A 27866-nucleotide genomic window follows, 5' to 3' on the forward strand; every position below is an offset into this window, starting at 1 on the left:
CCTGGGACACTCCCAGGGATTCAGGGGCAGCCACAGCTGCTCTGCCCACCCTGTGCCAGGGCCTCCTGTTTGTATTTCAGTTTATAAAGAAGGATCCAAGGGCACAGACAAGGCAGTGGCACCTCAGACTGCCCAGGGCAGAGCCCATGGGAGGGCACAGGTTGTGCTTCCCTCAGCCTTCTTGGGGTTGGCATCAGGAGTTAATAGATCATGTTGGCATCTTATTTCTGTCATTGGCATATTTGGCATAATCCAGGCTGGAAACCTTCAATAAGGACCAAACTGGCAGCGAATTTGGGAGCAGGAGATTGAGGAGGTTCCTCCATGAGTGAGGGGCCTGCAGGGAAGGAGAGAGGGGCAGTTCCTCAGGCCCTGGGGGCACAGGGCAGGGGGCAGGGATGGCTGAGAGTGAGGGGGGAGGAGATCAGGGGGATGTGGGGCAGGAATTGCTGGCTGGGAGGGTGGGCAGGCCCTGGCACAGGGTGGGCAGAGCAGCTGTGGCTGCCCCAGCCCTGGGAGTGTCCCAGGCCAGGCTGGACAGGGCTTGGAGCAGCCTGGGCTGGTGGGAGGTGTTCCTGCCATGGCAGGGGTGGCACTGGGTGGGCTTTGGGGTCCCTGCAACCCAAGCTGGTCAGGATTCCATCATTTTGAAGGTTTTTACCTGTTGAGTTACCCCTGTGGTGTGTTATGAAACCAGATAAATACAGTCCATCCATTATTCCATCTGGAATTAACTTGGCTTTGTCTCTCATGAAAGATTAATCACTTTATTCTGTGAAGATTTAAATAGAAAGCAAGCCTTGCTGAGATGAAAGGAAGCAGAGGTGATACCTACTTAGGTGGCTTCCACCTTTCTTTGGATTCTGTGACTTCTGAAATGGGTCTGCCCTGGGCAGAAGGGAGATAAACCCAGTATTGGGCTGGATTGTGTCTGCTGAGCTTTGCAGGTTACCTGGAGCTTTCCAGGGGTTTGTGGGTGAGCTCAGGGAAACTCTGCTGTTCTCTCCTCCTTGTTTTGCTGAGGAGAGGCTGGAGCTGAGGGGCCTTTGGAGGGAGGGAGGTGGCACATGCCAGGGCCCTGCACACCAGGGAGCCCAGAGCAGGACACAGACATGTCACTGCTTTGTTCTGAGAATCCCGGGATCCCTGAGCCTGGCACAGCCCTGCCAGCCCCTGCAGCCCACCCTGTGCCCAATGCCCACCTTGGCACAGCCCTGCCAGCCCCTGCAGCCCACCCTGTGCCCAATGCCCACCTTGGCACAGCCCTGCCAGTCCCCGGAGCCCACCCTGTGCCCGATGCCCACCTTGGCACAGCCCTGCCAGCCCCTGAGAGCCCACCCTGTGCCCGATGCCCACCTTGGCAAAGCCCTGCCAGCCCCTGCAGCCCACCCTGTGCCCCATGCCCACCTTGGCAAAGCCCTGCCAGCCCCTGGAGCCCACCCTGTGCCCCATGCCCACCTTGACCCCCAGCCCAGAGCACTCAGTGCCACGGCCAGTCCTGCCTTGGGCACCTCCAGGGCTGGGCACTCCAACCCTCCCTGGGCAGCCCCTGCCAGTGCCTGCCCACCCTTTCCAGGCAGAAATTCCTGCTGCTGTGCCCCCTGCCCCTGCCCTGGCCCAGCCTGAGGCCGTGCCCTCTGCTCCTGTCCCTGTGCCCTGGGGCACAGCCCGACCCCCTGTCCCGGCTCCCCCCTCCTGGCAGGGATTGCAGAGCCAGAAGGTGCCCCCTGAGCCTCCTTTGCTCCAGCTCGGCCCCCCCAGCTCCCTCAGCCCTTTCCCATTCCCTGCCCTGCCCTGCACAGCTCCAGCCCCTCAGTGTCTCCCCTGCAGTGACCCCTGTGCAGCTGCCACTGCAGAACTGCCATGGGATGGGATTGTGTCCTTTAAATCCCCAGAAGATTCCCTGATAAACTCCTCCAGGGGATATGGAAGTGTTAGTGAAGTTGTCCAAGGCTCCTGGAACTGCTGTTCCAGGGGAGGCACTGCTGGAGTGATGCCAGTCCTGGCAGGGAAGCAGCAAGTGGCACAGCTGGGTGGGTATTTCCCTGGTTATCCAGCTGGATTAAGTGTCCCTGGGATTGTGAAGAGCTGGGACTGGCTCTGTGCTCTGGGTGATGCTCCTCCCAGCAGGAACAGGCTGGATCTGCTGGGAAAGGCTTTGGCAGTGGGATCCAGGTCGTTGTGCCTGGAAAACATCTGCACAGCTGGTGGCTGTAGGGCCTCTGTGTTCCTTCCTGACCACTGGAATGGAGGGGGTTGGATCCAGTGGGGAAGTCACTCAACTGAAAAACACGGGGGAAAGTCTCTCGTCCTGGGGCTGGCACTGGCCTGGGGCTTCCATGGAGGGCTCTGTGTCCCTGGGGCAGGCTCTGTGTCCCTGTGTGTCCCTGGGGCAGGCTCTGTGTCCCTGGGTGTCCCTGGGTGTCCCTGGCTATCCCTGGGTGTCCCCGGGGCAGGCTCTGTGTCCCTGGGTGTCCCTGGGACAGGCTCTGTGTCCCTGGGTGTCCCTGGTATCCCTGGGGCAGGCTCTGTGTCCCTGGGTGTCCCTGGGACAGGCTCTGTGTCCCTGGGTGTCCCTGGTATCCCTGGGGCAGGCTCTGTGTCCCTGGGTGTCCCTGGTGTCCCTGGGTGTCCCTGGGTGTCCCTGGGGCAGGCTCTGTGTCCCTGGATGTCCTTGGGTGTCCCTGGGTGTCCCTGGGGCAGGCTCTGTGTCCCTGGGTGTCCCTGGGGCAGGCTCTGTGTCCCTGGATGTCCTTGGGTGTCCCTGGGTGTCCCTGGGGCAGGCTCTGTGTCCCTGGGTGTCCCTGGGTGTCCATGGGGCAGACTCTGTGTCCCTGGATGTCCCTGGGAGAGGCTCTGTGTCCCTGGGTGTCCCTGGGAGAGGCTCTGTGTCCCTGGGTGTCCCTGGGTGTCCCTGGGGCAGGCTCTGTGTCCCTGGGTGTCCCTGGGTGTCCCTGGGAGAGGCTCTGTGTCCCTGGGTGTCCCTGGGTGTCCCTGGGAGAGGCTCTGTGTCCCTGGGTGTCCCTGGGTGTCCCTGGGAGAGGCTCTGTGTCCCTGGGTGTCCCTGGGGCAGGCTCTGTGTCCCTGGGTGTCCCTGGGTGTCCCTGGGAGAGGCTCTGTGTCCCTGGGTGTCCCTGGGGCAGGCTCTGTGTCCCTGGGTGTCCCTGGGTGTCCCTGGGAGAGGCTCTGTGTCCCTGGGTGTCCCTGGGTGTCCCTGGGTGTCCCTGGGTGTCCCTGGGGCAGGCTCTGTGTCCCCAGTGCCAGGCAGGAGCAGTGCTGGGGGTGCTGTGCCCTGTGGCTCTGGGTGTTGTTACCCCCAGTTTGGGCCAGGCTGGTACATTTTCGTGCTGTGGCTCCTGTGCTGCCCTCACATCTCTGTCCATCAGTTCCCTTCAATGCCAGTCTAGGGAGGGGCATTTGCAACTTGTGTCTTCAGTTTGTTACAGGTCACAAACACTGAACTTTGCAGTCAAACCCTGGGAGATCTGCCTTGCAGCTGTGAGAGCCCACCTGGAACAGATTCCTCCTCAAGCCTTGGGGGTTTGGGACAGCTCTGATTCCTCCTCAAGCCTTGGGGTTTAGGACAGCTCTGATTCCTTCTCAAGCCTTGGGGTTTAGGACAGCTCTGATTCCTCCTCAAGCCTTGGGGTTTAGGACAGTTCTGATTCCTCCTGAATCCTTTGGGTTTAGGACAGCTCTGATTCCTCCTCAGTCCTTTGGGTTTAGGACAGCTCTGATTCCTCCTCAGTCCTTTGGGGTTTAGGACAGCTCTGATTCCTCCTCAGTCCTTTGGGTTTAGGTCAGTTCTGATTCCTCCTCAGGCCTTTGGGTTTAGGACAGCTCTGATTCCTCCTCAGTCCTTTGGGGTTTAGGACAGCTCTGATTCCTCCTCAGTCCTTTGGGTTTAGGTCAGTTCTGATTCCTCCTCAGGCCTTTGGGTTTAGGACAGCTCTGATTCCTCCTCAGTCCTTTGGGCTTTAGGACAGCTCTGATTCCTCCTCAGTCCTTTGGGTTTAGGACAGCTCTGATTCCTCCTGAATCCTTTGGGGTTTAGGACAGCTCTGATTCCTCCTCAATCCTTTGGGTTTTTCTCTGTGTTTTTAGCTCTGGTGCTTCAATCCCATGTGGTTTCTGTGTCCCTGGGCCCTGCTGCTCTGCCACTGCCCTTTTCCAGAGCACATCCCTGCTCCTGGCACACAGAATTCCATGGAATTCCGTGTGCAGCCCCCAGGAGTGGCAGCTCTGAGGGGTTTGTCAGTGCAGTCAGAGCTCTGCTGACACTCACAGAAATGGCCCTTCCAAACCATTCCACAGTTCAATATATTCACTGTCCTGGTGCCAAATGGTGGTTGAGTTTTATTTACCACCTTTTCCTTTCCCCAAAGTGGGACAAGTTCATTTGGAGGCAAAAGTTCAGATTCTTTCCTCTGCAAGGAGCCAACACTTCTTCACAATGAGTTCATTTTGGGTTTTGCCTTTCACTCCAAGTGCCAGGAAACGCCTTGTGTGTTTGTCAGGAGAGCTGAAAACCCAACTGTTGAATTTCAGACAGACTTTTTGGCCTCCTGAAGGTTTAAAGGCTTCAGTATAGGGGGGGTTTTAAGTAGCTGAAATATCCACAACTTAATTTTTCCTGTGCAATACCTTTGGGGCTGCATTTCTGCAGCCAGGTGGCTCCAACAAGGTCCTGCTGTCTCGGGGGGCACATTCATCACCTCGAGGCTGGTTTGCATTTTCAGGTCTTAACTCAGAAGGGAAATCATCAGAAATGTATTTTTAGGATGCTGGGCTGTGCTGGAGCCTGGAGTGGGAGCTCCCTTCTCTCACAGGGGTTCCAAATCTCACTCCATGTGCCCACACGTGGGTGTTGTGACTGCTCCAGGGTCTCCCAGCTTTGGCAGAGCTTTTCCTGAGCTGGGAATCAAAGAAAAGGGGGAGTTGCCTTGGGGCTGAGCTTGAGGACTGGACATTCTTTCCTGGCCTGGGAGACAACCCCAGACTGGCCACTCTGTGTGTGTGTTTGGTGCTGTCACTCCTGAAGCCATGAGGCAAAATCCTCTGCTGAACATGCACAGCTTTAATTTAAGCAGCTTTTCAGGAAGGAGCCTGAGCTGGAATTGTTGGCAAACCTGGGAATACCATCCTGCAATTTCTCTTGTGTTGGCACAAACCCAGAGCTGAGGAGGGGGAGAACAGCCCCCAGCCTGGGGGTCTGAACTGCTGGGCAGCACACTCAGAACCTGCCAGGGTGTGGGTGGGTGTGAGGAAGTTCACTGGGTTTGTTTTCACAGCTGGCCTGCCCTTCTTCTTGAGTCACTCATGAAAGGGGTTTCAGCTCTGTTGGGAAATCAGAGCACTGTGTCACAATCTGCAGTTGGATTTTTCCCTGCCCAAAGGCAACCCCACAACTAATTGACAGGAAGCTCAACAGGAGCCACCAGTGTGCCCAGGTGGCCAAGAAGGCCAAGGGGATCCTGGCCTGGATCCAAACTAGCGTGGCCAGCAGGCCCAGGGCAGTGACCCTTCCCCTGGACTCTGCCTTGGGGAGGCCACACCTTGAGTGTTGTGTTCAGTTCTGGGCCCCTCAGCTGAGGGAAGATCTTGAGGGGCTGGAGCGGGGCCAGAGAAGGGACTGGATGTGGCACTGAGTGTCCTCTGAAACACCTCCAGGGACAGAGAATCCACCATGTCTTGATCCAACCCCACTGTGATCACCAGCCCAGGGCACTTTGTGCCCTGGGCTGGTGATCACAGTGGGGTTGGATCAAGGGTTGATGATCTCAGAGGTCTCTTCCAACCCAACTGAGAAGAGCAACGAGGCTGGAGAAGGGACTGGAGCACAAGTGCTGTGGGGAGAGGCTGAGGGAGCTGGGGGTGTTCAGCCTGGAGAAGAGGAGGCTCAGAGGTGACCTCAGCACTGTCTGGAACTGCCTGAAGGGAAGTTCTGGCCAGCTGGGGGTTGGTCTCTTCTCCCAGGCACTCAGCAATAGGACAAGGGGGCACGATGGGCTCAAGCTCTGCCAGGGGAAATTGAAGTTGGAGAGCAGAAAGAAATTCTTTGCAGAGAGAGTGCTCAGGGATTGGAATGGGCTGCCCAGAGAGGGGGTGGATTCCCCATCCCTGGAGGTTTTTCAGCTGAGCTTGGCCGTGGCACTGAGTGCCATGATCTGGTAAAGGAACTGGAGCTGGACCAAGGGTTGGACTTGATGATCTCGGAGGTCTTTTCCAACCCAATCCATTCTATGATTCTGTGATTCTATGGATGTGGCACTGAGTGAGAATCCACCACATCTTGATCCAACCTCACTGTGATCACCAGCCCAGGGCACTCTGTGCCCTGGGCTGGTGATCACAGTGGGGTTGGATCAAGGTTTGGACTTGATGATCTTGGAGGTCTTTTCCAACCCAATCCATTCTATGATTCCAACCATATCAGGACTCACAGCAAACGTTCCTGCTCACAGGGGGCTGCAAAGCAGTGGGAGATGTTTGTGAGCCACAGTCAACAAACCTCCCCGTGCTGCAGATTTGTGCCTTGCAGTAAATAACCCATTAGCACCCCCAGTAACCTGAATGAATCCTCTTATCCTCTGGCAGGAAAGGAATTTTTATCCTGGAATGAGGCATTAAGGCATTGCAGTGCAGGGGAACTGCCCCTTGCAGGGTTATTAACTCTGCAGACTCCTTGGCTCACTGACAGCAGGAGCACAACAAGGTTTGGCAGGTCCAGCATGGGAAATGTCCTTGCAGGTGGTGCCTCCCCTGAACACCCTTCAGAGCAGCTCTAAGAGTTTCTGTCCTGAGGGTGAAGCCCTTCCCTCACTGCTGGTGGCTCTGAAAGGCCAGTTTTCCATAGCCAGTCTTGCCTTTGGAGCTGGTTGGTTTGTGTGCCTGTCCTGGCTCGCTCTTGCTGGGCTGGAAAGAATTCCCAACCCTTGGCAGGAATGCAGAGCCACCAGGGATTGGGGACACTTGGATCCTGCTGCTCCCTCAATGGGTCAGAAGTGCCCCTGTGGGATCCAGAACTGGATCCAAGGCTGGAGTCTGGCTGTTCTCCCAGCAAACTCTTGGATTGCCCTGTAGCTTTTTGTGGAGAGCCCCCTGAGCCCCCTCTGTGCTCTGGGGGGGATCTCTGTGTTCCATCACTCCTTGCCCCTCAGCTCTGGTGGAGACATGGGAAGTGCTCCCTGGGGTTGTGTGTCTGTTTTTCCTTGTTATTGCCACCATTCCTGGCCTTGTGTTGTAACCTTTGGAGAGGGCAGGGATAGTTGGGATTTGGGAAGGAATTCCTGGCTGGGAAGGTGTGGAGTGGAATTCCCAGAGCAGCTGTGGCTGCCCCATCCCTGGGAGTGTCCCAGGCCAGGTTGGACAGGGCTTGGAGCAGCCTGGGCTGGTGGGAGGTGTCCCTGCCATGGCAAGGGTGGCACTGGGTGGGCTTTGGGGTCCTTCCACCCAAACCAGTCTGGGATTCTTTTACACCAGCCAAGAACTGGAACTTTGAGGTGCAGGAGAAGGTTCCTGAGGAGCTGTTGGAGAGCACAGTTGGCATCTGGAGAGGAGACCTGGCACTTTGCAGGGCTGTTTGTGCCATCCAGCTGCACCTGCAGACAGTCCATAATTCTGTTTAACACGGAAACAGGATGTATAAGGACTGTGCCTTTTCAGTGTCTGTGTCTATCCATACATTCTCTCTGTGCTCCCCATTCTGTCTTGCAAACCTTCCTTTCCCTTCTCCCTCTGTGTGCAGCAGGTGCCTGGTTTGTGGTCACACCTGAAACGGGTTTGCTCTTGGGTGAGGGTTGTTTGGTGGCATTTGGGAGGGGAAATGATGTGCTGGAGCAGGACCCAGACAGCCCTTGCTTTGGGCATCCCCTGCCCCATGGAGGGCTCATGTCCTTGGTGTGTGCTGATGGCAGGGGAGGCAGGAGCTCCAGCAGAGGAGCAGGAACGTGGGTCAGGCCCTGGTTCACCTTTATGCATCTTCCCTGGCCACTGGGGTCTGCTCAGCACCCTCTGCAGGCTGAGGAGATCCCTGAATTCCACAGGTGCCCAGGGGCCTCTCCTGTCCCTGAGAGAATAACCCAGCAACTTTCACCATTTCAGCCACATTTCTGCTGATTAAAGTCTTGGTTTGTCTTCTCCTGCTCCTCTTGGCCACCTGTGGGCATCCTGTGCTGGAGCAGCAGGGCTGAGTGTGGCCAGCAGGAAGGGGGTGACAAATCTTTCTCCAGGTGCCACCCCTGGGCCTGTCCCCGTGTCTGAGGTGCAGAAGAGTCAGGAGACAGAGCTTGGAGGAAATCCAGACCCTGTGTCCTTGGCAGGGACAGGAGCTGCTCAGTCAGTGGTGGCCCAAGCCCTGAGATGCTGATAAGGATTAGGAGGAGCTGAATAATTCCTCCTGTTCTGTCTCTCTGTTGAAAGGCTGTTCCCAGCTGTGCCCTCCAGACTCTGCTCCCTGAGGAGTCAGGTCAGTGGGCAGGACACTCTGACCACGCTGCACTCTGGGCCTTGGCCTTCATCCCCATCCATCCTCATCCTCTCCCTGCCCTGCCAGACCTCTCTGTCTCTGGCTTTGCTCAGGGGAGGGGCAGGGAATGGACATGCACATCCTGAACTCTCTTGACTTCACTCTTGTGCTGACTCAGGGCTGCTTCTTCCTCCTTCCCCTTCCCCCTGCACGGCTCTAACTCAGGGCACGGATGGAGAAGCTGAAGTGAAACAACCCAAAAACATTTTTTTTTTTATTTTGGATCATGCCCATTTCCAAGGCTCTTTAGTTTATTTCTTGGTGAGGGTTTCACAAACAGTTGAGTGGTGCAGGGGCTTTTCATTGTGTTCAATCTTTTAAAGTGAAAGTCTTGAAAAAGGTGCCCTAATTCTGTGACAGTTCAGTTGGGAGTGGGAGGTGGGGTGGGGATTGAAACCAGCCCTTGTGTGTTCATTGCACAGAATCCCAGAGTCCCTGAGGCTGGCACAGCCCTGCCAGCCCCTGGAGCCCACCCTGTGCCCAGTGCCCACCTTGGCACTGGTGGGCTCCAGGGGCTGACAGGGCTTTGCCAAGGTGGGCATCAGGCACAGGGTGGGCTCCAGGGGCTGACAGGGCTTTGCCAAGGTGGGCATGGGGCACAGGGTGGGCTGCAGGGGTTGGCAGGGCTTTGCCAAGGTGGGCATCGGGCACAGGGTGGGCTCCAGGAGCTGGGAGGGCTTTGCCAAGTTGGGCATCAGGCACAGGGTGGGCTGCAGGAGCTGGGAGGGCTTTGCCAGCCTCAGGGATCCTGTGCCCCTGGTGGGCAGTGTCTGTGGGTGGTTGGTGCTCATCCCACCCTGGCAGTGGCACAGCTGGGCTGTCTGTCTGTCCCGCAGGGCTGGCACATGCAGCCCCTGGCACTGACCCAGAGCCCAGTGCTTTGTGTGCGGGTGGGCAGGGGATCTGCTGGGCAGGGCTGAAGGGATCTGTGCTGGAAGGGTGTGCCCAATGTGGCACCTCTCTGGCATACCCTGGGGTGGCAACAGCCTGAGCTGCTGTGTGCCAGGCAGGGGGAGCAGCTCAGGGACAGTGCCAGTCCCGGTGCCAGTGCCAGGCAGAGGGGGCAGCTCAGGGACAGTGCCAGTCCCAGTGCCAGGCAGGGGGAGCAGCTCAGGGACAGTGCCAGTCCCAGTGCAAGGGCCAGGCAGGGGGAGCAGCACAGTGCCAGTGCCAGGCAGGGGGAGCAGCTCAGGGACAGTGCCAGTCCCGGTGCCAGTGCCAGGCAGAGGGGGCAGCTCAGGGACAGTGCCAGTCCCGGTGCCAGTGCCAGGCAGAGGGGGCAGCTCAGTGCCTCTCTCTGTGCCCTCTAAAAGCAGTAGGAAGGAGCTCTTGCACCTGGTGATTCCCAAGGGATGAGGGTTCCCTCCCAGCTGGCACACTGTGCCAGGCAGGAGGTCGGGGCATGCCATGGACTGAGGGTGCTGTTGTGGGTGCCCTCCTTGGTGCCCCTGCTTCCTGTGGGGGGCATTTCCCAGCCCCTTGGGCAGTGCCAGCTCAGTTTGTTCAGAGTCCAGACATTGCTGAGTTTGCCAAGTGGCTGCAGACACAACCAGCAGTGAGGGGGGCAATCCCTGCTGTCCTGGTGGGCAGGGGTGGCACAGAGCCTGGGGCAGGGATGGCACAGAGCCTGGGGCAGGGGTGGCACAGAGCCCAGGGAAGGCATGGCACAGAGCCCAGCTGACCCACGCTGGATCTCTGCCACCTCTCTGGGCAGAGGGTGCTCCATCACTCCGGGTCTGTGCCACCTTCCTGGGGGTGCAGGGCACAGGAGTGGAGTCAGTGCTGCCATGGAACTGTCCCCAAACCCCCTCCAAAGCCAATATGGGAATGCTGTGACATTCCTGATCCCTTCCCACCCTCCCTTCCCTCCATGGCACAGCTGGGCTGCTGGCAGGGTGTGCAGAGCTGCAGGTGCCCCTCCTGCCCTTCCCTCCCTCCCTGGCACAGCTGGGCTGCTGGCAGGGTGTGCAGAGCTGCTTCTCCTTTTTTCCCCCTCTTCTTTCCTCCTCCTCCTCCTCCTCCTCTCTCCTCCTCCTCCTCTTTCTTCCTCCTCCTCCTCCTCCTTTTTCTTCCTCCTCCTCCTCCTCCTTTTTCTTCCTCCTCCTCCTCCTCCTCCTCCTCCTCCTTTTTCTTCCTCCTCCTCCTTCTCCTCCTCCTCCTCTTTCTTCCTCCTCCTCCTCCTCCTCTTTCTTCCTCCTCCTCCTCTTTCTTCCTCCTCCTCCTCTTTCTTCCTCCTCCTCCTCTTTCTTCCTCCTCCTCCTCTTTCTTCCTCCTCCTCCTCTTTCTTCCTCCTCCTCCTCTTTCTTCCTCCTCCTCCTTTTTCTTCCTCCTCCTCCTTTTTCTTCCTCCTCCTCCTCCTCCTTTTTCTTCCTCCTCCTCCTCCTCTTTCTTCCTCCTCCTCCTCTTTCTCTTTCTTCCTCCCCCTCTTTTTTCCTCCCCCTCCAGGTGGAACAGCTGGAGCTGGAGCCAGTTCTGATGCCAGGCAGGAGCAGGGCTTGGAGCACCAGGGAAGCCACAGGAAGAGCTGGAGATGGAGCCAGTTCTGATGCCAGGCAGGGCTTTGGTGCCAGCACTGGAACCACCCTGTGGAACAGCTGGAGCTGGAGCCAGCTCTGATGCCAGGCAGGAGCAGGGCCTGGGGCACCAGGGAAGCCACAGAGCCCTGAGGGATCCACTGGCACCTCCCTGGGCCCTGTCCTTCCCTGCATCACTGCTCATTAAATCCCTGGGTAGATCCATAAATTCGGTTGTGCAGGTTGGTTTGGGGGACGTTCTTGAGCAGGACTGAGATGTGGGAACACCCTCCTGGGTGCAGAGATGGTGTAGAACTGAGTGGTGTGTGCCAGGGGTCCTGTGGGCAGGGGGGCACAGTCCTGCTGCCTCTGCCTTTCTTCCTGGCTGTGGTGATTCCTCAGACGGAAAATGGGAGATCCTGCAGCGGTTTGATGGTCTCTTTGTGCTCTTTTGTCTTTTCCAGGCATCTCTTAAGAAGCTCAAAGTGACAGAACCATGGCTCAGTTCCCAGCACCTTTTGGGGGTAAGTGATTCCTGTTGGCTTTGAACTGTTCCTGCATCCAAAAACTCCTCCTAAATCTGGTCCTTCCTGAGTGTTTCCTCTGTGGAGGAATCTGTGGAGAGTCTCTCTCTGAGCTGGTTGTGGGGCCTGTGCTGGTGAGCAGGAACAGCCCAGCGAGGAGCAGAGCTGAGCAGGGTCCCTGTGGCCTGCATGGATCCAGCCCAGCCCTGCAGGGCACATCTGGCCACATCCAGGGACACCCAGGCACATGTGGGCACATCTGGGCACACCCGGGCACACCCAGGCACATCCAGGGACATCCAGGGACACCCAGGCACATCTGGCCACATCCAGGGACATCCAGGCACACCCAGGGACATCCAGGCACATCCAGGGACATCCAGGCACATCTGGCCACATCCAGGGACATCTGGCCACATCAGGCACATCCAGGGACATCCAGGCACATCTGGCCACATCCAGGCACATCCAGGGGCATCCAGGGACATCTGGCCACATCCAGGCACATTCAGGCACATCCAGGGACATCTGGCCACATCCAGGCACATTCAGGCACATCTGGCCACATCCAGGCACATCCAAGCACACCCAGGCACATCTGGCCACATCCAGGCACACCCAGGCACATCCAGGCACACCCAGGCACATGTGGGCACACCCAGGCACATGTGGGCACATCCAGGGACATTGGGCACATCTGGCCACACCCAGGCACACCCAGGCAAATGTGGGCACACCCAGGCACATCTGGCACACCCAGGGGCACCCAGGCACATCCAGCCATTGGCCCCACCTCGTTCTGCTCCACCTGTGCCTGAGAAGGGGCTGTCTTTTCCATTCAGGATTCCTGCACCTCTGGATTGCTGGAAAGCCCAGCAGGTGCCTTTGGGTGGTGTCACTTCCAGTTTCTCCCCTTGTCCCACTGGTCAGATGAGAACAAAAGTGCCATATTCCCTTCAGGAGTGAGGAGGGTGGTCTGGGAACACGTTCCTGCTCAGAGCTCTCATTCCCAGGGGAGTCAGGGCACCCTCCTGTGCTGTTGGTGCCCATGGGCCCTGTTCCCTCTCTGCCTGAATCCCTGTTCTCCTGGACAAGCAGGGAGAGCTCCTACAGCCTCTTAAAACCAGAGGGCCACACGGGTGGGAGGTGGTGACACACACACACAGAGGTTGTTCTCCAGGTGCTGTTCCTTCCTGCCATTTTCCATGACTTTTCTTCCAGGCAACCTGGATGTCTGGGCTATCACTGTGGAGGAGAGAGCCAAACATGACCAGCAGTTCCACAGCCTGAAACCAACCTCGGGCTTTATCACTGGTAAGGGAATGGTCTCCACTTTCATTTCATTTCATTAAATCTTAACTGGGAAGCTGAAATATCTGCACAGTTGCCTGGAGGAAATATGGGCAGGAGGATTAAAGAATTTGAAGAGCTGTTTCTCGTGTTATATCCCACTTTTTTATGCCTTGCCAACCCCAACTTTGCTGGAATTTCCTGCTGTTTTTCCTTCCCACCCTGCTGGGAGCAGGGAATTCAGTGAGTGCCTGAGCTCTGGGACTGCCTGGGCTCTGCCCACCATTCCAACATGCCCAGAGATTAAAGGCTGATTAAATAAAGATAATTTAGCTGCAATCTGCTCCAGAAACAGCCTTGTGTGAGCAGTGAGGTCAGCATGGGCAGCTCTGGGCAGGATCCAAAGGCAGAAGTGGTGGGAGCAAAGCTGCAGGTCCAGGAATTGCACTGACCCTGTGGAATTCCCATGGACACCACTGATAGAATCATAGAATGGATTGGGTTGGAAAAGACCTCTAAGATCAAGTCCAAACCTTGATCCAACCCCACTGTGATCACCAGCCCAGGGCACAGAGTGCCCTGGGCTGGTGATCACAGTGGGGTTGGATCAAGATATGTTGGATTCTCACTCAGTGCCACATCCATTGGGTTGGAAAAGCCCTCTGAGATCATCAAGTCCAACCCTTGGTCCAACTCCAGTCCCTTTACCAGATCATGGCACTCAGTGCCACGGCCAAGCTCAGCTGAAAAACCTCCAGGGATGGGGAATCCACCCCCTCTCTGGGCAGCCCATTCCAATCCCTGAGCACTCTCTCTGCAAAGAATTTCTTTCTGCTCTCCAACTTCAATTTCCCCTGGCAGAGCTTGAGCCCATCGTGTCCCCTTGTCCTATTGCTGAGTGCCTGGGAGAAGAGACCAACCCCCATCCCTGTGGGTTCAGGGCTCCTCTTTGGGACTTTGGTTTGTTGCCTTTGATTCTCTTTAGTGCTGTTTAAATGAGCACCACAGAGTCATAGATGGGTTGGAGGGACCCCAAAGCCCCCCCAGTGCCACCCCTCCCATGGCAGGGACACCTCCCACCAGCCCAGGCTGCTCCAAGCCCTGTCCAGCCTGGCCTGGGACACTCCCAGGGATGGGGCAGGCACAGCTGCTCTGCCCACCCTGTGCCAGGGCCTGCCCACCCTCCCAGCCAGCAATTCCTTCCCAATATCCCACCTGTCCCTGCCCTGTGGCAGTTTGAAGCCATTCCCCTTGTCCTGTCCCTCCAGCCCTTGTCCAACATCTCCCTCCAGTCAGTTAAAATGAAAGACAGACAAGTGTTTCTCTTCCCTGCTGTCTGATCCATCAAGAGGATTTCCAGAGGGTTTCCAGAGTGTGAAATCAGGATCAGGTCCCAGTGGAGTCTCCTCCCAGCCAGACCCACCTCAGTGTCCAGTTCCATCTTTCTCTCCCTGTTCCATGACAGATCTGGTACCAAATCCTTCCAGTTTTATTGAATTCCTTTGGCATTTAGTCCTGCTTCCAATTCTTTTCCAGCATTCCCAAGTGCAGAATCCCTCTGTAATTATTTTGCTCTCCTTACTTTCCACTGAGAGTTGGGAAATGAATTACACCATTAGTGACTTTAGTAGTGCCCATCACTGTTTAATTTTACTTCCCACATGATTTGATGGTGTCTGACTGGCACTGCACTGGCAGAAAATGCAGGATGGGGTTTGTATTGGCACAGGGCAGGTGGTTCAGGGCAGCCTTTAGCCCACTGAGGGGCTGTGAGCCCCCTGCCTGCCCACCCCCAGGTGCCCTGTGGGTGCTGCCCCTTGCAGGAGGTGCCCCTGGGCAATACCTGGTGGGGTTACCAGTGCCCAGCTGTGTTTCAGTGCCACACTCTGTAGGTGTGGCATTAACTCCTGGTGGTTCCCCTGTTGCTTCTCCTGCAGATGTTTCTGCCTCCTGATTTCCCCTCCCCTCTGCCAGGGATTTATGGATTTCCTGTTTATTTTCCAGGTGATCAAGCCAGGAACTTTTTTTTCCAGTCTGGGTTGCCCCAGCCAGTGTTGGCACAGATATGGTGAGTGTGGCACGGGGTGGGCAGCCCCAGCAGGGTGCTGTTACTGGGGCACACTGGGACAGACTGGCACAGAGGGGCACAGGGCCCATGGTGTGGGGGGGAGTGGAGCTGAACCCACCTGGGTGCCCCAGGGCCCAGACCTGTGGGATGTGTGTATTGGTGGTCTGGGGTGGGCACCAGGGCACCCCCAGGCAGGGCATGCACAGCTGGGTGGCACCCCTGGTCTGCTGGGGGGGCTGGATCCATGGGGTGGGCACCAGGGCACCCCCAGGCAGGGCATGCACAGCTGAGTGGCACCCCTGGTCTGCTGTGGGGGCTGGATCCATGGGGTGGGCACTGATGGCACCCTCAGGCAGGGCATGCACAGCTGAGTGGCACCCCTGGTCTGCTGGGGGGGCTGGATCCATGGGGTGGGCACCAGGGCACCCTCAGGCAGGGCATGCACAGCTGGGTGGCACCCCTGCTCTGCTGGAGGGGCTGGAGGCTCTGCAGGGGTTCTGGGGTGGCTGGATCCGTGGGGTGGGTGGGCTGGGGCCAGCAGGGTGAGGGGCAGCAGTGCCCAGTGCTGCTCAGGCAAGCCATGAGTGCTCCAGGCTGGGCACAGGGGCTGGAGAGCTGGGAAAGGCCTGGGGGGCTGTGCCAAGGGCTGGACACGAGCCCAGGGGTGCCCAGGGGTACCCAGGGGGGCAGGAGGGTGATGGCCCCAGGGCTGTGCCAGCACTGGTGTGGCAGCAGGGCCAGGGCAGGAACTGTCCCCTGATATGGCACTTCTGGGGCACCCCCAGGGCTGTGCCCAGTTCTGGCCCTCAGGGAAGGGGCACTGAGGGGCTGGAGGGTGCCCAGGGAGCTGGGCAAGGGCTGGAGCAGCAGCTGAGGGGGCTGGGGGGGCTCAGCTGGAGCAAAGGAGGCTCAGGGGGCACCTTCTCTCAGGGCAAGAGGAAAAGGCCCCAGACTGTGCCAGGGCAGGGGCAGGTTGGAGATCAGGAACAACTTCTCCCTGCCAGGGTGGTCAGGCCTTGGAATGAGTGTCCCAGGGAGGTGGGGCAGTCACTGTGTCTGGAGTGTCCCAGAGGGGTCTGTTGTCGCCCTTGGGGACATGGATTGGGGGTGATCCCGGTGGCAGTGGATGGCCCTGGGGGTCTCTGCCAGCCTTGGGCACTCTGGGGGTCTGTGATGCCACCAGTCTGTTCCCACATGCCCTGCAAAGGCCAGGCCTGCTGAGCAGAGCCCAGGCTGAGTTCAGTGCCAGCTCAGGGACTGGCACAGGAAACCTTTGCAAAGGGCATTTCTCAGTTTGGCACTTTCAAACCCTCGTTTCAAATTACTAAATACTTCCAACTTATTAATACAATTGCTAATAATGATTAGTATTAAAAATACACAGGGTGCCCAGAGCAGCTGTGGCTGCTCCATCCCTGGGAGTGTCCAGGGAGAATTATGTTTTCCCTTTGGCAATCTGCATGCCCAGATTCACATGTTTTTAAATAAAGAGCTTATTTTCTTTTCTAATTAATCTCACCAATATCAAAGCTGGTCTGGTTTTCTCATTTGCTGAAGACTCAGTGAAAGTTGAGATGTCCCTCTGGAACTTCCCTGGCCTGTGAATTAAACAAGGAAAGAAGTTTTGTCTTCAACCAGACATCCTTTCTCCAAAAACCTTCCGTAGGGATTGGCTTTAGAGAGGTGTCCACAGGAGGAAAGAGTTGGCAATAGTGTGGCTGAGGATCCCTTCCCTCTGACTGCTCAGTGTTCCTGAGAGAAAGGGAATCATTCCACTCCCTCTGGAGTTGTCATAGAGACAAGACCTGAGCTTGCACATTTTTGGTAACGAAGCTGAACTTGTTCAAGCTGCCTTTGTAAATCACAGAGCAGAGTTTTGACATCCCTTTGTCTCTGTCTCTTGCCTTTTCAATCATCTCTGAATGAAGAGAAGTAAATATTGAAGTACAAGTCTGTGGAGATCCAGGAGCACTTTGGAGGGGGAGTTCTGGAGGAATGAACTCAAAAGCTCTGAGAGATACGAGCTGCTTAAAACATCATCAGGATTTGCTTCTGGAATTGATGGGTTTGGGGTTTTTGGGGGGCATTTGGGTGTTGGAGGGAAAGAGGGGCAGCTACAGGAGTCAAGGGGGCACGATGGGCTCAAGCTCTGCCAGGGGAAATTGAAGCTGGAGATCAGAAAGAAATTCTTTGCAGAGAGAGTGCTCAGGGATTGGAATGGGCTGCCCAGAGAGGGGGTGGATTCCCCATCCCTGGAGGTTTTTCAGCTGAGCTTGGCCGTGGCACTGAGTGCCATGATCTGGTAAAGGGACTGGAGTTGGACCAAGGATTGGACTTGATGATCTGGGAGGGCTTTTCCAACCCAATGGATGTGGCACTGAGTGAGAATCCAACACATCTTGATCCAACCCCACTGTGATCACCAGCCCAGGGCACAGAGTGCCCTGGGCTGGTGATCACAGTGGGGTTGGATCAAGGGTTGGACTTGATGATCTGGGAGGTCTTTTCCAACCCAACTGAGAAGAGCAACGAGGCTGGAGAAGGGACTGGAGCACAAGTGCTGTGGGGAGAGGCTGAGGGAGCTGGGGGTGTTCAGCCTGGAGAAGAGGAGGCTCAGAGGGGACCTCAGCACTGTCTGGAACTGCCTGAAGGGAAGTTCTGGCCAGGTGGGGGTTGGTCTCTTCTCCCAGGCACTCAGCAATAGGACAAGGGGGCACGATGGGCTCAAGCTCTGCCAAGGGAAATTCAAGTTGGAGAGCAGAAAGAAATTCTTTGCAGAGAGAGTGCTCAGGGATTGGAATGGGCTGCCCAGAGAGGGGGTGGATTCCCCATCCCTGGAGGTTTTTCAACTGAGCTTGGCCGTGGCACTGAGTGCCATGATCTGGTAAAGGGACTGGAGTTGGCCCAAGGGTTGGACTTGATGATCTGGGAGGGCTTTTCCAACCCAATGGATGTGGCACTGAGTGAGAATCCAACACATCTTGATCCAACCTCACTGTGATCACCAGCCCAGGGCACTCTGTGCCCTGGGCTGGTGATCACAGTGGGGTTGGATCAAGGGTTGGACTTGATGATCTGGGAGGTCTTTTCCAACCCAATCCATTCTATTATTCTGTGATTCTCTGAGGGAGGGAGGGTGTTAGAAAATTCTGAGTTAGAGCAGCTTGGAAAGCTCTGGAATTTATTTTCTGCTCTGAGAAATCAGTCCCAGAATGGTTTGGGTTGGGAGGGACCCCAAAGCCCCCCCAGTGCCACCCCTGCCATGGCAGGGACACCTCCCACCAGCCCAGGGTGCTCCAACCTGGCCTGGGACACTCCCAGGGATGGGGATTCCCTTTGGAAGTGTCTGTTTGGGAGTTGTGGTTTGGAAGAGTTTCCCTATTCTTAATTATTCTGCTTATTTTAAATACAGTTGGTTGTGATAATCTGATAAAAGCCTGGCCTTTGCTTCCCAAAGGATCAGCTGGAGCTGGATGGACACAAGGAATTTATCTGGAATATACCTGATAAATCTGCCACTTCTGCTGTCAGGAAAAGCTTCTCCAGAGTTCTTGGTCCTTAAAAATAGAAGCTCCCTGATTTCAGCACTGACAATTCCTCTGTCCCTGATTTATTTCCCACAAAATAAGTCTCTGGGACCTCAGTGGAGCAAAGGAGGGGAAGTATTATGGTCTGTCTGGCTGATCTGCCCTTTACTGGCTTTGGGCTGCCCCAGCCTGGTGATCAATTAAGGAGCCTCTAATTAGGCTTTGAGCTGACCTGGGTGATAACTGAGCTTAAGCAGCTCTAATCTGCCTTTCCTGAGAGCCCTCAGAAAGCACCTCCAGGTGGCCTGTCCCTCTGGAAGGGAGGGAGACCTGGGTGGATGCCACGTGCTGGCCATGCACTGGGAGTTCCCTGTTTTCCCAGGACTGAGGAAAACCTTTGGAGGATGTCCCTGTGTCTGTCCCTGCTCCCTCCCAGCCCTCAGCTGCTGTCCCTGTGGGGCAGAATTCCTGGGAATGCTGTGGGTAGGACAGGGCTGATGGCAAGGGGCTCCTCTCTGGTGTCCAGGTGGGGCAGAATTCCTGGGAATGCTGTGGGAAGGACAGACAGGACTGATGGGAAAGGGTCATCTCTGGTGTCCAGGTGGGGCAGAATTCCTGGGAATGCTGTGGGAAGGACAGGACTGATGGCAAAGGGCCATCTCTGGTGTCCAGGTGGGAGAGAATTCCTGGGAATGCTGTGGGCAGGACAGGGCTGATGGGAAAGTGTCCCAGGCCAGGCTGGACAGGGCTTGGAGCACCCTGGACTGGTGGGAGGTGTCCCTGCCATGGCAGAGGTGGCACTGGGTGGGCTTTGGGGTCCCTCCCAGCCCAAACCAGTCCCTGGTTCCCCTCCTTTCAGGCAGTTGTGCAGCACAAGCTGTTTAAGGCTATAAATAACTGTTTGAGGCTCAGTGTCCACAGGGTCCTCTCCAGACTCCCTTGAGATGCTGCTCCCAGATTTTCTTGCTGTTATTTGGCCCCAGGATGTCAGAGCTGGTGGGTTAAGGACAGGCACAGCTCAGGGAACAGTGTCTGGGCAGGACAGGTTGGCAGTGCCACAGCTCAGGGAACGCTGCCTGGGCAGGGCTGGGCAGAGCTTTGCAGTGTCCCTGGTGCTGGTGGACACTTAAACCAGAACTGAGCTTTGGAAGCCCCTGCTGGGATCTGCCACTTCCAGGGTTTGGGATTCTGTTTGGAGTCAGAGCAGGGCAGGACAGGTTGGCAATGCCACAGCTCAGGGAACGCTGGCTGGGCAGGGCTGGGCAGGGCTTTGCAGTGTCCCTGGTGCTGGTGGGCATCTAAATCAGGGCTGATCTTTGGGAGTTCTTGCTGGGATCTGCCTCTTCCAGGGCTTGGGATTTTTTCTGGAGTCCCAGGGTCTTCCTGCTGTGGGTGCTTTGCCAGTGCAGGGGCCTGGCTGTGCCCCTGTGCCAGCTGGGAACAGCTGCCCCTTCTCTGGGTGCTTTTGGGGAACTCCCATCCCTGCATGGAAGTTTTCCCTGGGAGGGACTGGACCAGAATGAAGCTGCAGTTCACCCAGGTGTCCCTGCCATGGCAATACCTGCATGACCCAAATTCTGTGTTACCCCAATACTCAAATCTGTCCTGAATTCTTCAAAAAAAGAAGTAACAGAATGTTTAACCCTGAGTTTGCAGCTGAGTCTGTTACTAACGTGCCTTTACTCTGTTTCTTTGCTGTGCAGGGGCAAGAACTGACCTTGCTCTCCCTGTTCTCTCTCCCACCCCCATTCCCTGCTGGGTTTGGCTTCCTTGGCTACCAGGGCAGAACAAAAAGCAGCCTGTTTAACACAGTCAGACTCCTTGCCCTGAAAGCCCAGTCAAGGTCCAGGCCAATGTTTCATCTCGAGTGCTATTGTGTAATTGAGAGCACATTTCAACGTGGATGGGGCAGAGGGAGGGAAGCTCAGAGTGAAAGGGGGTTATTTCCAGGGCAGCTGAAGCCCAGGCTCAGGGGGTGGCTCTGTGGGGCTGGGCAGTGTCTGTGGGGCTGGGCAGTGTCTGTGGGGCTGTGTATGGGGCTAGGCAGTGTGTGTGGGGATTGGCAGTGTCTGTGGGGCTGGGCAGTGTCTGTGGGGCTGGGTGTGGGTCTGGGCAGTGTGTATGGGTCTGGGCAGTGTCTGTGGGGCTGGGCAGTGTCTGTGGGGATGGGCAGTGTCTGTGGGGCTGGGTGTGGGGCTGGGCAGTGTCTGTGGTGCTGGGCAGTGTCTGTGGGGCTGGGGATGGGTCTGGGCAGTGTCTGTGGGGCTGGGTGTGGGTCTGGGCAGTGTGTATGGGTCTGGGCAGTGTGTATGGGTCTGGGCAGTGTGTATGGGGCTGGGCAGTGTCTGTGGGGCTGGGCAGTGTCTGTGGGGCTGGGTGTGGGGCTGGGCAGTGTCTGTGGTGCTGGGCAGTGTCTGTGGGGCTGGGGATGGGTCTGGGCAGTGTCTGTGGGGCTGGGTGTGGGGCTGGGCAGTGTCTGTGGGGATGGGCAGTGTCTGTGGGTCTGGGCAGTGTCTGTGGGGCTGGGTGTGGGGCTGGGCAGTGTCTGTGGGGCTGGGGATGGGTCTGGGCAGTGTCTGTGGGGCTGGGTGTGGGGCTGGGCAGTGTCTGTGGGGCTGGGCGGTGTCTGTGGGGCTGGGGATGGGGCTGGGTGTGGGGCTGGGTGTGGGGCTGGGCAGTGTCTGTGGGGCTGGGTGTGGGGCTGGGCAGTGTCTGTGGGGCTGGGCAGTGTCTGTGGGGCTGGGTGTGGGGCTGGGCAGTGTCTGTGGGGCTGGATATGGAGCTGGGCAGTGTCTGTGGGGCTGGATATGGAGCTGGGCAGTGTCTGTGGGGCTGGGTATGGGGCTGGGCAGTGTCTGTGGGGCTGGGTGTGGGGCTGGGTGTGGGGATGGGCAGTGTCTGTGGGGCCTGGGCAGTGTCTGTGGGGCAGGGCAGTGTCTGTGGGGATGGGCAGTGTCTGTGGGGCTGGGTGTGGGGCTGGGCAGTGTCTGTGGGGATGGGCAGTGTCTGTGGGGCTGGGGATGGGGCTGGGCAGTGTCTGTGGGGCTGGGTGTGGGGCTGGGCAGTGTCTGTGGGGATGGGCAGTGTCTGTGGGGCTGGGGATGGGGCTGGGCAGTGTCTGTGGGGCTGGGTGTGGGGCTGGGCAGTTCCCTGGAGTCCTTTTGCAGACCTTTCCTGCCTTGGTCCTTCCCTCGGTGCCTCGGTGGAGCTCCAGGAGCTGAAAAGGCTCTTGAAAATTACAAATCACCCCAGGAAAGAAGTCGAGGAGCTCTCGGTTTAAACAGTGTCTGTTTCATGGCCCTTTCTAGCCTGGCATAATTATTGTGGGTGGAAATTAGAATGCCAGCACCACTGAGGCTGGCACAGCCCTGCCAGCCCCTGGAGCCCACCCTGTGCCCGATGCCCACCTTGGCAAAGCCCTGCCAGCCCCTGCAGCCCACCCTGGGCCCGATGCCCACCTTGGCAAAGCCCTGACAGCCCCTGCAGCCCACCCTGTGCCCCATACCCACCTTGGCAAAGCCCTGCCAGCCCCTGGAGCCCACCCTGTGCCCCATGCCCACCTTGTCCCCCAGCCCAGAGCACTCAGTGCCACGGCCAGTCCTGCCTTGGGCACCTCCAGGGCTGGGCACTCCAAACCTCCCTGGGCAGCCCCTGCCAGTGCCTGCCCACCCTTTCCAGGCAGAAATTCCTGCTCTGTGCCCCCTGCCCCTGCCCTGGCCCAGCCTGAGGCCGTGCCCTCTGCTCCTGTCCCTGTGCCCTGGGGCACAGCCCGACCCCCTGTCCCGGCTCCCCCCTCCTGGCAGGGATTGCAGAGCCAGAAGGTGCCCCCTGAGCCTCCTTTGCTCCAGCTCAGCCCCCCCAGCTCCCTCAGCTGCTGCTCCAGCCCGTGCCCAGCCTGGGGTGCCCATCCCTGTGTGTGGCAGCAGTTCTGATGTCACTGTGCCTGTTTTGCAGGGCTCTGGCTGACATGAACAACGATGGCAGGATGGATCCCCTGGAGTTCTCCATAGCCATGAAGCTCATCAAGCTGAAGCTGCAGGGGTACCAGCTGCCCTCTGCTCTGCCCCCCGTCATGAAGCAGCCGCCCCTCGCCCTGCCTGGCACCCCAGCCTTTGGTAAGCTCCTTTTCCTGGCACCCCAGCCTTTGGTGAGCTCCTTGTCCTGGCACCCCAACCTTTGGTAAGCTCCTTTTCCTGGCACCCCAGCCTTTGGTGAGCTCCTTGTCCTGGCACCCCAACCTTTGGTAAGCTCCTTTTCCTGGCACCCCAGCCTTTGGTACACTCCTCCTGGCACCCCAACCTTCGGTGAGCTCCTCCTCCTTACACCCCAACCTTTGGTGAGCTCCTCTTCCTGGCACCCCAACCTTTGGTGAGCTCCTTGTCCTGGCACCCCAACCTTTGGTGAGCTCCTCCTCCTGGCACCCCAACCTTTGGTGAGCTCCTCTTCCTGGCACCCCAACCTTTGGTGAGCTCCTTGTCCTGGCACCCCAACCTTTGGTGAGCTCCTCCTCCTGGCACCCCAACCTTTGGTGAGCTCCTCTTCCTGGCACCCCAACCTTTGGTGAGCTCCTTGTCCTGGCACCCCAACCTTTGGTGAGCTCCTCCTCCTGGCACCCCAACCTTTGGTGAGCCCCTCCTGGCACCCCAGCCTTTGGTAAGCTCCTCCTGGCACCCCAACCTTTGGTGAGCTCCTCCTGACACCCCAACCTTTGGTGAGCTCCTTGTCCTGCTCTCTGCCTTGGGCTGCAGCACCTCCTGGAATGTTCCTGTCTTTTTGCAGTGTCTAAAAGAAATTCTAGGGAAAGGTTTCCCAAAGGACACAAACTCAAACCAAACTGGCACTGGGCTTTCAGCACAGGAGCAAGAGCTGGGCCTGTTGGCCTCGGCTCCCCCCTGCCCCCTGCTCAGGTGGCACCACTGGTGCTTGCCAGGGGGCTGCAGTTTGCATTTCACTGCTGGCATTGTGGGATCTCCAGCTTTGGCAAGATTAGCTCTGGTTTTCTGGAGTTTTTGCAGGCACCTCCTGCTTTTATTTGAAGAATGGGGCTGCTCTGGCCTGAGCTGAACAGCTGCTGGTTCAGCTCGGGGGGTTCAGTGCTCCAAACCCACCTTCAGTGCGAGGAAGAGGAGGGAAAACAGGATGGGGAGAGGGGAGGAACTGAGTGAGGGTGAACCTCCTGTTGGACACACTGATGCTCTGCTGTGCCCTGTAGGGAGAGAGCACTTCCTTCTGGTTTAGTCATTGCTGTGGCTCAGCTTTATTTGGAATCAGGAAATCATGGAATCAGGGAGTGGGCTGGGCTGGCAGGACCCCAAAGCCCACCCAGTGCCACCCCTGCCATGGGCAGGGGCACCTCCCACCAGCCCAGGCTGCTCCAAGCCCTGTCCAACCTGGCCTGGGACACTCCCAGGGATGGGGCAGCCACAGCTGCTCTGCCCACCCTGTGCCAGGGCCTGCCCACCCTCCCAGCCAGCAATTCCTTCCCAATATCCCAGTGTCAGTGGAAAGCCATTCCCTTTGTCCTGTCCCTCCATCCCTGGTCCCAAGTTCCTCTCCAGCTTTCCTGGAGTGCCTTTGGGCACTGGAAGGGGCTCTCAGGTCTCTGGCTGTAAACCCAGCCTAGAACATCCTCCAGCTCCATGGAATCACAGGATTCCAGAATGGTTTGGGATGGAGGAAGACTTAAGGATCATCCCACCCCTGCCATGGACAGGGACACCTCCCACCAGCCCAGGCTGCTCCAAGCCCTGTCCAGCCTGGCCTGGGACACTCCCAGGGCTGGGGCAGCCACAGCTGCTCTGCCCACCCTGTGCCAGGGCCTGCCCACCCTCCCAGGGAAGGATTTTTCCCTATGAATGTCCTAAGAAAAGGGAGCAGTGCCTGTGCCACACTGCAGCAGCTGTGAGGTGGGAGCTGCTGTGGCTCACACAGTTTTACAGTCACAAACAGAACTGTAAGACAACAATGAACCTGGACAGAGCAAATACAGGTCTAAGTGGGAAAAGGCAGAATAAATGAACCGCCCTGGAAACCCAGCAAAGGCTGTGCTGCCCTTTCTCCCATTCCCTGGACACTCAATCCCAGCTGTCTGCACACTCTTATTCTTCCCTCTGCCTTCACTGGCCCTTTCTGACCTCCCTGTTCTCCTGCAGCTGCCCAGCCCTGGGACAGCCATCACTGCAGTGCCCCTGGCTTTGCCCTGTGCCATCCCAGCAGGGACTTGGATTGCTGTTCCTGCAGCTCCTTCTGCAACCTGGGGATTGTTCCCACTGCCAGTGCTGCCCCTCCTGCAGTGCAGGGCAAACAATGCTCAGGGGCTTTCTAGGGCTGTGCTGCCCCCTCAGTGCCCACACCATGGTGGTGTTGTTCCTTGTGCTGCCCCCTCAATGCCCACACCATGGGGGTGTTGTTCCCTGTGCTGCCCCCTCAGTGCCCACAGCACGGGGATGTTGTTCCCTGCTCCTGGGGGGGGTGTGGGTTCCCCTGGCATTGGCTCCCTGCCCCAAACATTGCCCTGGGGGGGGTGAGTTCCCCTCTGGCATTGGCTCTCTGCCTCCAAAGGCTGCCCTGGGGGGTGGGTTCCTCCCTGGCTTTGGCTCCCTGCCCCAGAGGCTGCCCTGGCAAGGGGGGTGGGTTCCCCCCTGGCATTGGCTCTCTGCCCCCAAAGGCTGCCCTGGAGCTGCCCTGGCTGTCTCGGTGAGCACCAACTCTGCTTCTCTCGCCGCAGGTCTCGGGGGCATTGCCAGCGTGCCCTCCCTCGGCTCCGTGGCGCCGGTGCCCATGGCATCCCTGCCCGTGGTGGGCATGTCCCCCCCGGTGGTGTCCTCGGTGCCCCCCCCTGGCCAACGGGGCTCCTGCTGTCATCCAGCCCCTGCCTGCTTTCGCCCACGCCGGTACGCTGCCCCTGCTGTGCCCCCTGCTGTGCCCCCTGCTGTGCCCCCTTCTGCCCCCCTTCTACCCCCCTGCTGCCCCCCTTCTACCCCCCTGCTGCCCCCCTTCTGCCCCCCTTCTGCCCCCCTGCTGCCCCCCTTCTGCCCCCCTGCTGCCCCCCTGCTGCCCCCCTGCTGCCCCCCTTCTGCCCTCCTGCTGCCCCCCTTCTGCCCCCCTGCTGCCCCCCTTCTGCCCCCCTGCTGCCCCCCTGCTGCCCCCCTGCTGCCCCCCTTCTGCCCCCCTTCTGCCCTCCTGCTGCCCCCCTTCTGCCCTCCTGCTGCCCCCCTTCTGCCCTCCTGCTGCCCTCCTGCTGCCCCTGCTGTGCCCCCCTGCTGCCCCTTTAGCTGCCCTGGTTCCCCATGGCACTTCCCTGCTCCAGGGGCTCTGCCTGGCCCACTGGCAGAAGAAGGGAGGGGCGTGTGGCATGTCCTGCTGCAGGAGCCTGTGCTGGGAAGAGGTGGAACAGCACTGGGGAGCTGAGCCCTCCTGGCCCTGTTCAATGGGCTGTGCTGGAGGGCTTTACAATAGTGCCCTGCATGGCACTGGGCACAGGAGAGTCTGAGATCAATGTAGTTTGCATGTAATACATAATTTGATATCAATGTAGTTTGCATGTAATACATAATTTGATATCAATGTAGTTTGCATATAACACATAATTTGATATCAATGTAGTTTGCATATAATACATAATTTGATATCAGTGTGTTTGCATGTAATACATAATTTGATATCAATGGGTTTGCATGAAACTGCAGCAATAAAAGACAGGAGGGAAGAGCCCCTGTGGTTGCCCCCGTTCAGGAGGGCTGTGAAACTGCACTGCATGGCACTGATCAATATATAATTTGATATTATCAGGGTTTGCATAAAAGTGCAGCAGTGAAAGGACAGGAGGGGAGAGCCCCTGTGGTTCCCCTGTTCAGGAGGGCATTGAAACACTGCTCTGCATGGCACTGAGCACAGTATCATTTGATATCAATAAGGTTTGCATAAAGCTGCAGTAGAAAGACAGGAGGGAAGAGCCCCTGTGGTTCCTCTGTTCTGGAGGACTTTGGAATAGTGCACTGCATGGCACTGATTAATATATAATTTGATATTATCAGGGTTTGCATAAAAGTGCAGCAGTGAAAGGACAGGAGGGAAGAGCCCCTGTGGTTGCTCCTGTTCAGGAGGGCTGTGAAACTGCACTGCATGGCACTGAGCACAGTATCATTTGATATTATCAGGGTTTGCATGAAGTGCAGCAGTGAAAGGACAGGAGGGAGGAGCCCCTGTGGTTCCCCTGTTCAGGAGGAATTTGTAACACTGCTCTGCATGGCACTGAGCACAACATCACTTGATATCAATGAGGTTTGCATGAACTGCAGCAGTGAAAGGACAGGAGGGAAGAGCCCCTGTGGTTGCTCCTGTTCTGGAGGGCTGTGAAACTGCACTGCATGGCACTGATCAATATATAATTTGATATTATCAGGGTTTGCATAAAAGTGCAGCAGTGAAAGGACAGGAGGGAGAGCCCCTGTGGTTCCCCTGTTCAGGAGGGCATTGAAACACTGCACTGCATGGCACTGATCAGTATATAATTTGATATTATCAGGGTTTGCATGAACTGCAGCAGTGAAAGGACAGGAGGGAAGAGCCCCTGTGTGCCCCTGTTCAGGAGGGCTGTCCCACCCTCAGGAGCTGCCAGCAGACCCAGAGGGCTGTGCTGGGTTAGCAGCTGCCTGATGCCCTGGGGATTGGGCAGTGCCAGGTGTTAACCCCAATAATAAATCCCTGCCTTCCTCTTGCAGCCACGTTGCCAAAGAGTTCCTCCTTCAGCCGCTCGGGGCCGGGGGCACAGCTCAATGCCAAGCTGCAGAAGGCACAGTCCTTCGACGTGCCCAGGTGGGTCAGGGCAGGGTGGGCAGGGCGGGCAGGGGGTCCCCACACTTCACAGAGCTGTTTTCCAAAGGGATGTTTCCTACAGAAATCACTCCCTGGTGAGGTACCACCTCAGCCTTTCACAGGATGCTGTGGGTTTACAGGGAGTGCTCCAGGAGCAGGGAATCATGGAATTAATTATTATAACGGTAATTAACTGTGTTGACTCTATTTCCAAACTCTTGAAAGCTTAATTTTTAGAAAAGCACTTTCTCCTGTGGGCACAGCATGGCTTGTGCAGTGCTGCCCTGGCACCTGTGAGAACAGAACAGTTCATTTATTACTGAAAATGAGCAACTCCAGGGGTATTTTGGAAAGCAAAATATTGAATAGCTCTCATATTTTAAATGCACTCCATGTAATTGTTTCTTCCACAGCCTTCAAGTTTTGTGTGAAAATCACCTTTTAGATTGAGGGGGTTTGGTTATTTCAAGGCTCAGAGTCCTGAGGGCCAGCAGTGAGCAGGGATGGTCCCCAGGAGTCCCTGCTGGGACTGGTGGGATTCAGCATCTCCAGGGTCCTGGGGCAGCTCTGCAGGTGACCCCAAGGCTGAGGGGGCAGTGA

The 27866-nt window shown here is 57.4% G+C and overlaps 1 protein-coding gene across 1 annotated transcript in view; it reads left to right on the plus strand.

The window, feature by feature from the left end:
• Window positions 1–27866, plus strand: part of ITSN1 (intersectin 1) — a 104801-nt gene that overhangs the window by 7643 nt on the left and 69292 nt on the right. The window contains 7 exon segments of the mRNA XM_071567519.1: window positions 11505–11564; window positions 12786–12878; window positions 14859–14922; window positions 22404–22564; window positions 25177–25279; window positions 25281–25342; window positions 27173–27266. Coding sequence (XP_071423620.1) covers window positions 11537–11564; window positions 12786–12878; window positions 14859–14922; window positions 22404–22564; window positions 25177–25279; window positions 25281–25342; window positions 27173–27266 — 605 coding nt within the window. The 5' untranslated portion in view covers window positions 11505–11536.

Source organism: Pithys albifrons, chromosome 1 (genome assembly GCF_047495875.1).
Source record: "Pithys albifrons albifrons isolate INPA30051 chromosome 1, PitAlb_v1, whole genome shotgun sequence".
Taxonomy (NCBI): domain Eukaryota; kingdom Metazoa; phylum Chordata; class Aves; order Passeriformes; family Thamnophilidae; genus Pithys; species Pithys albifrons.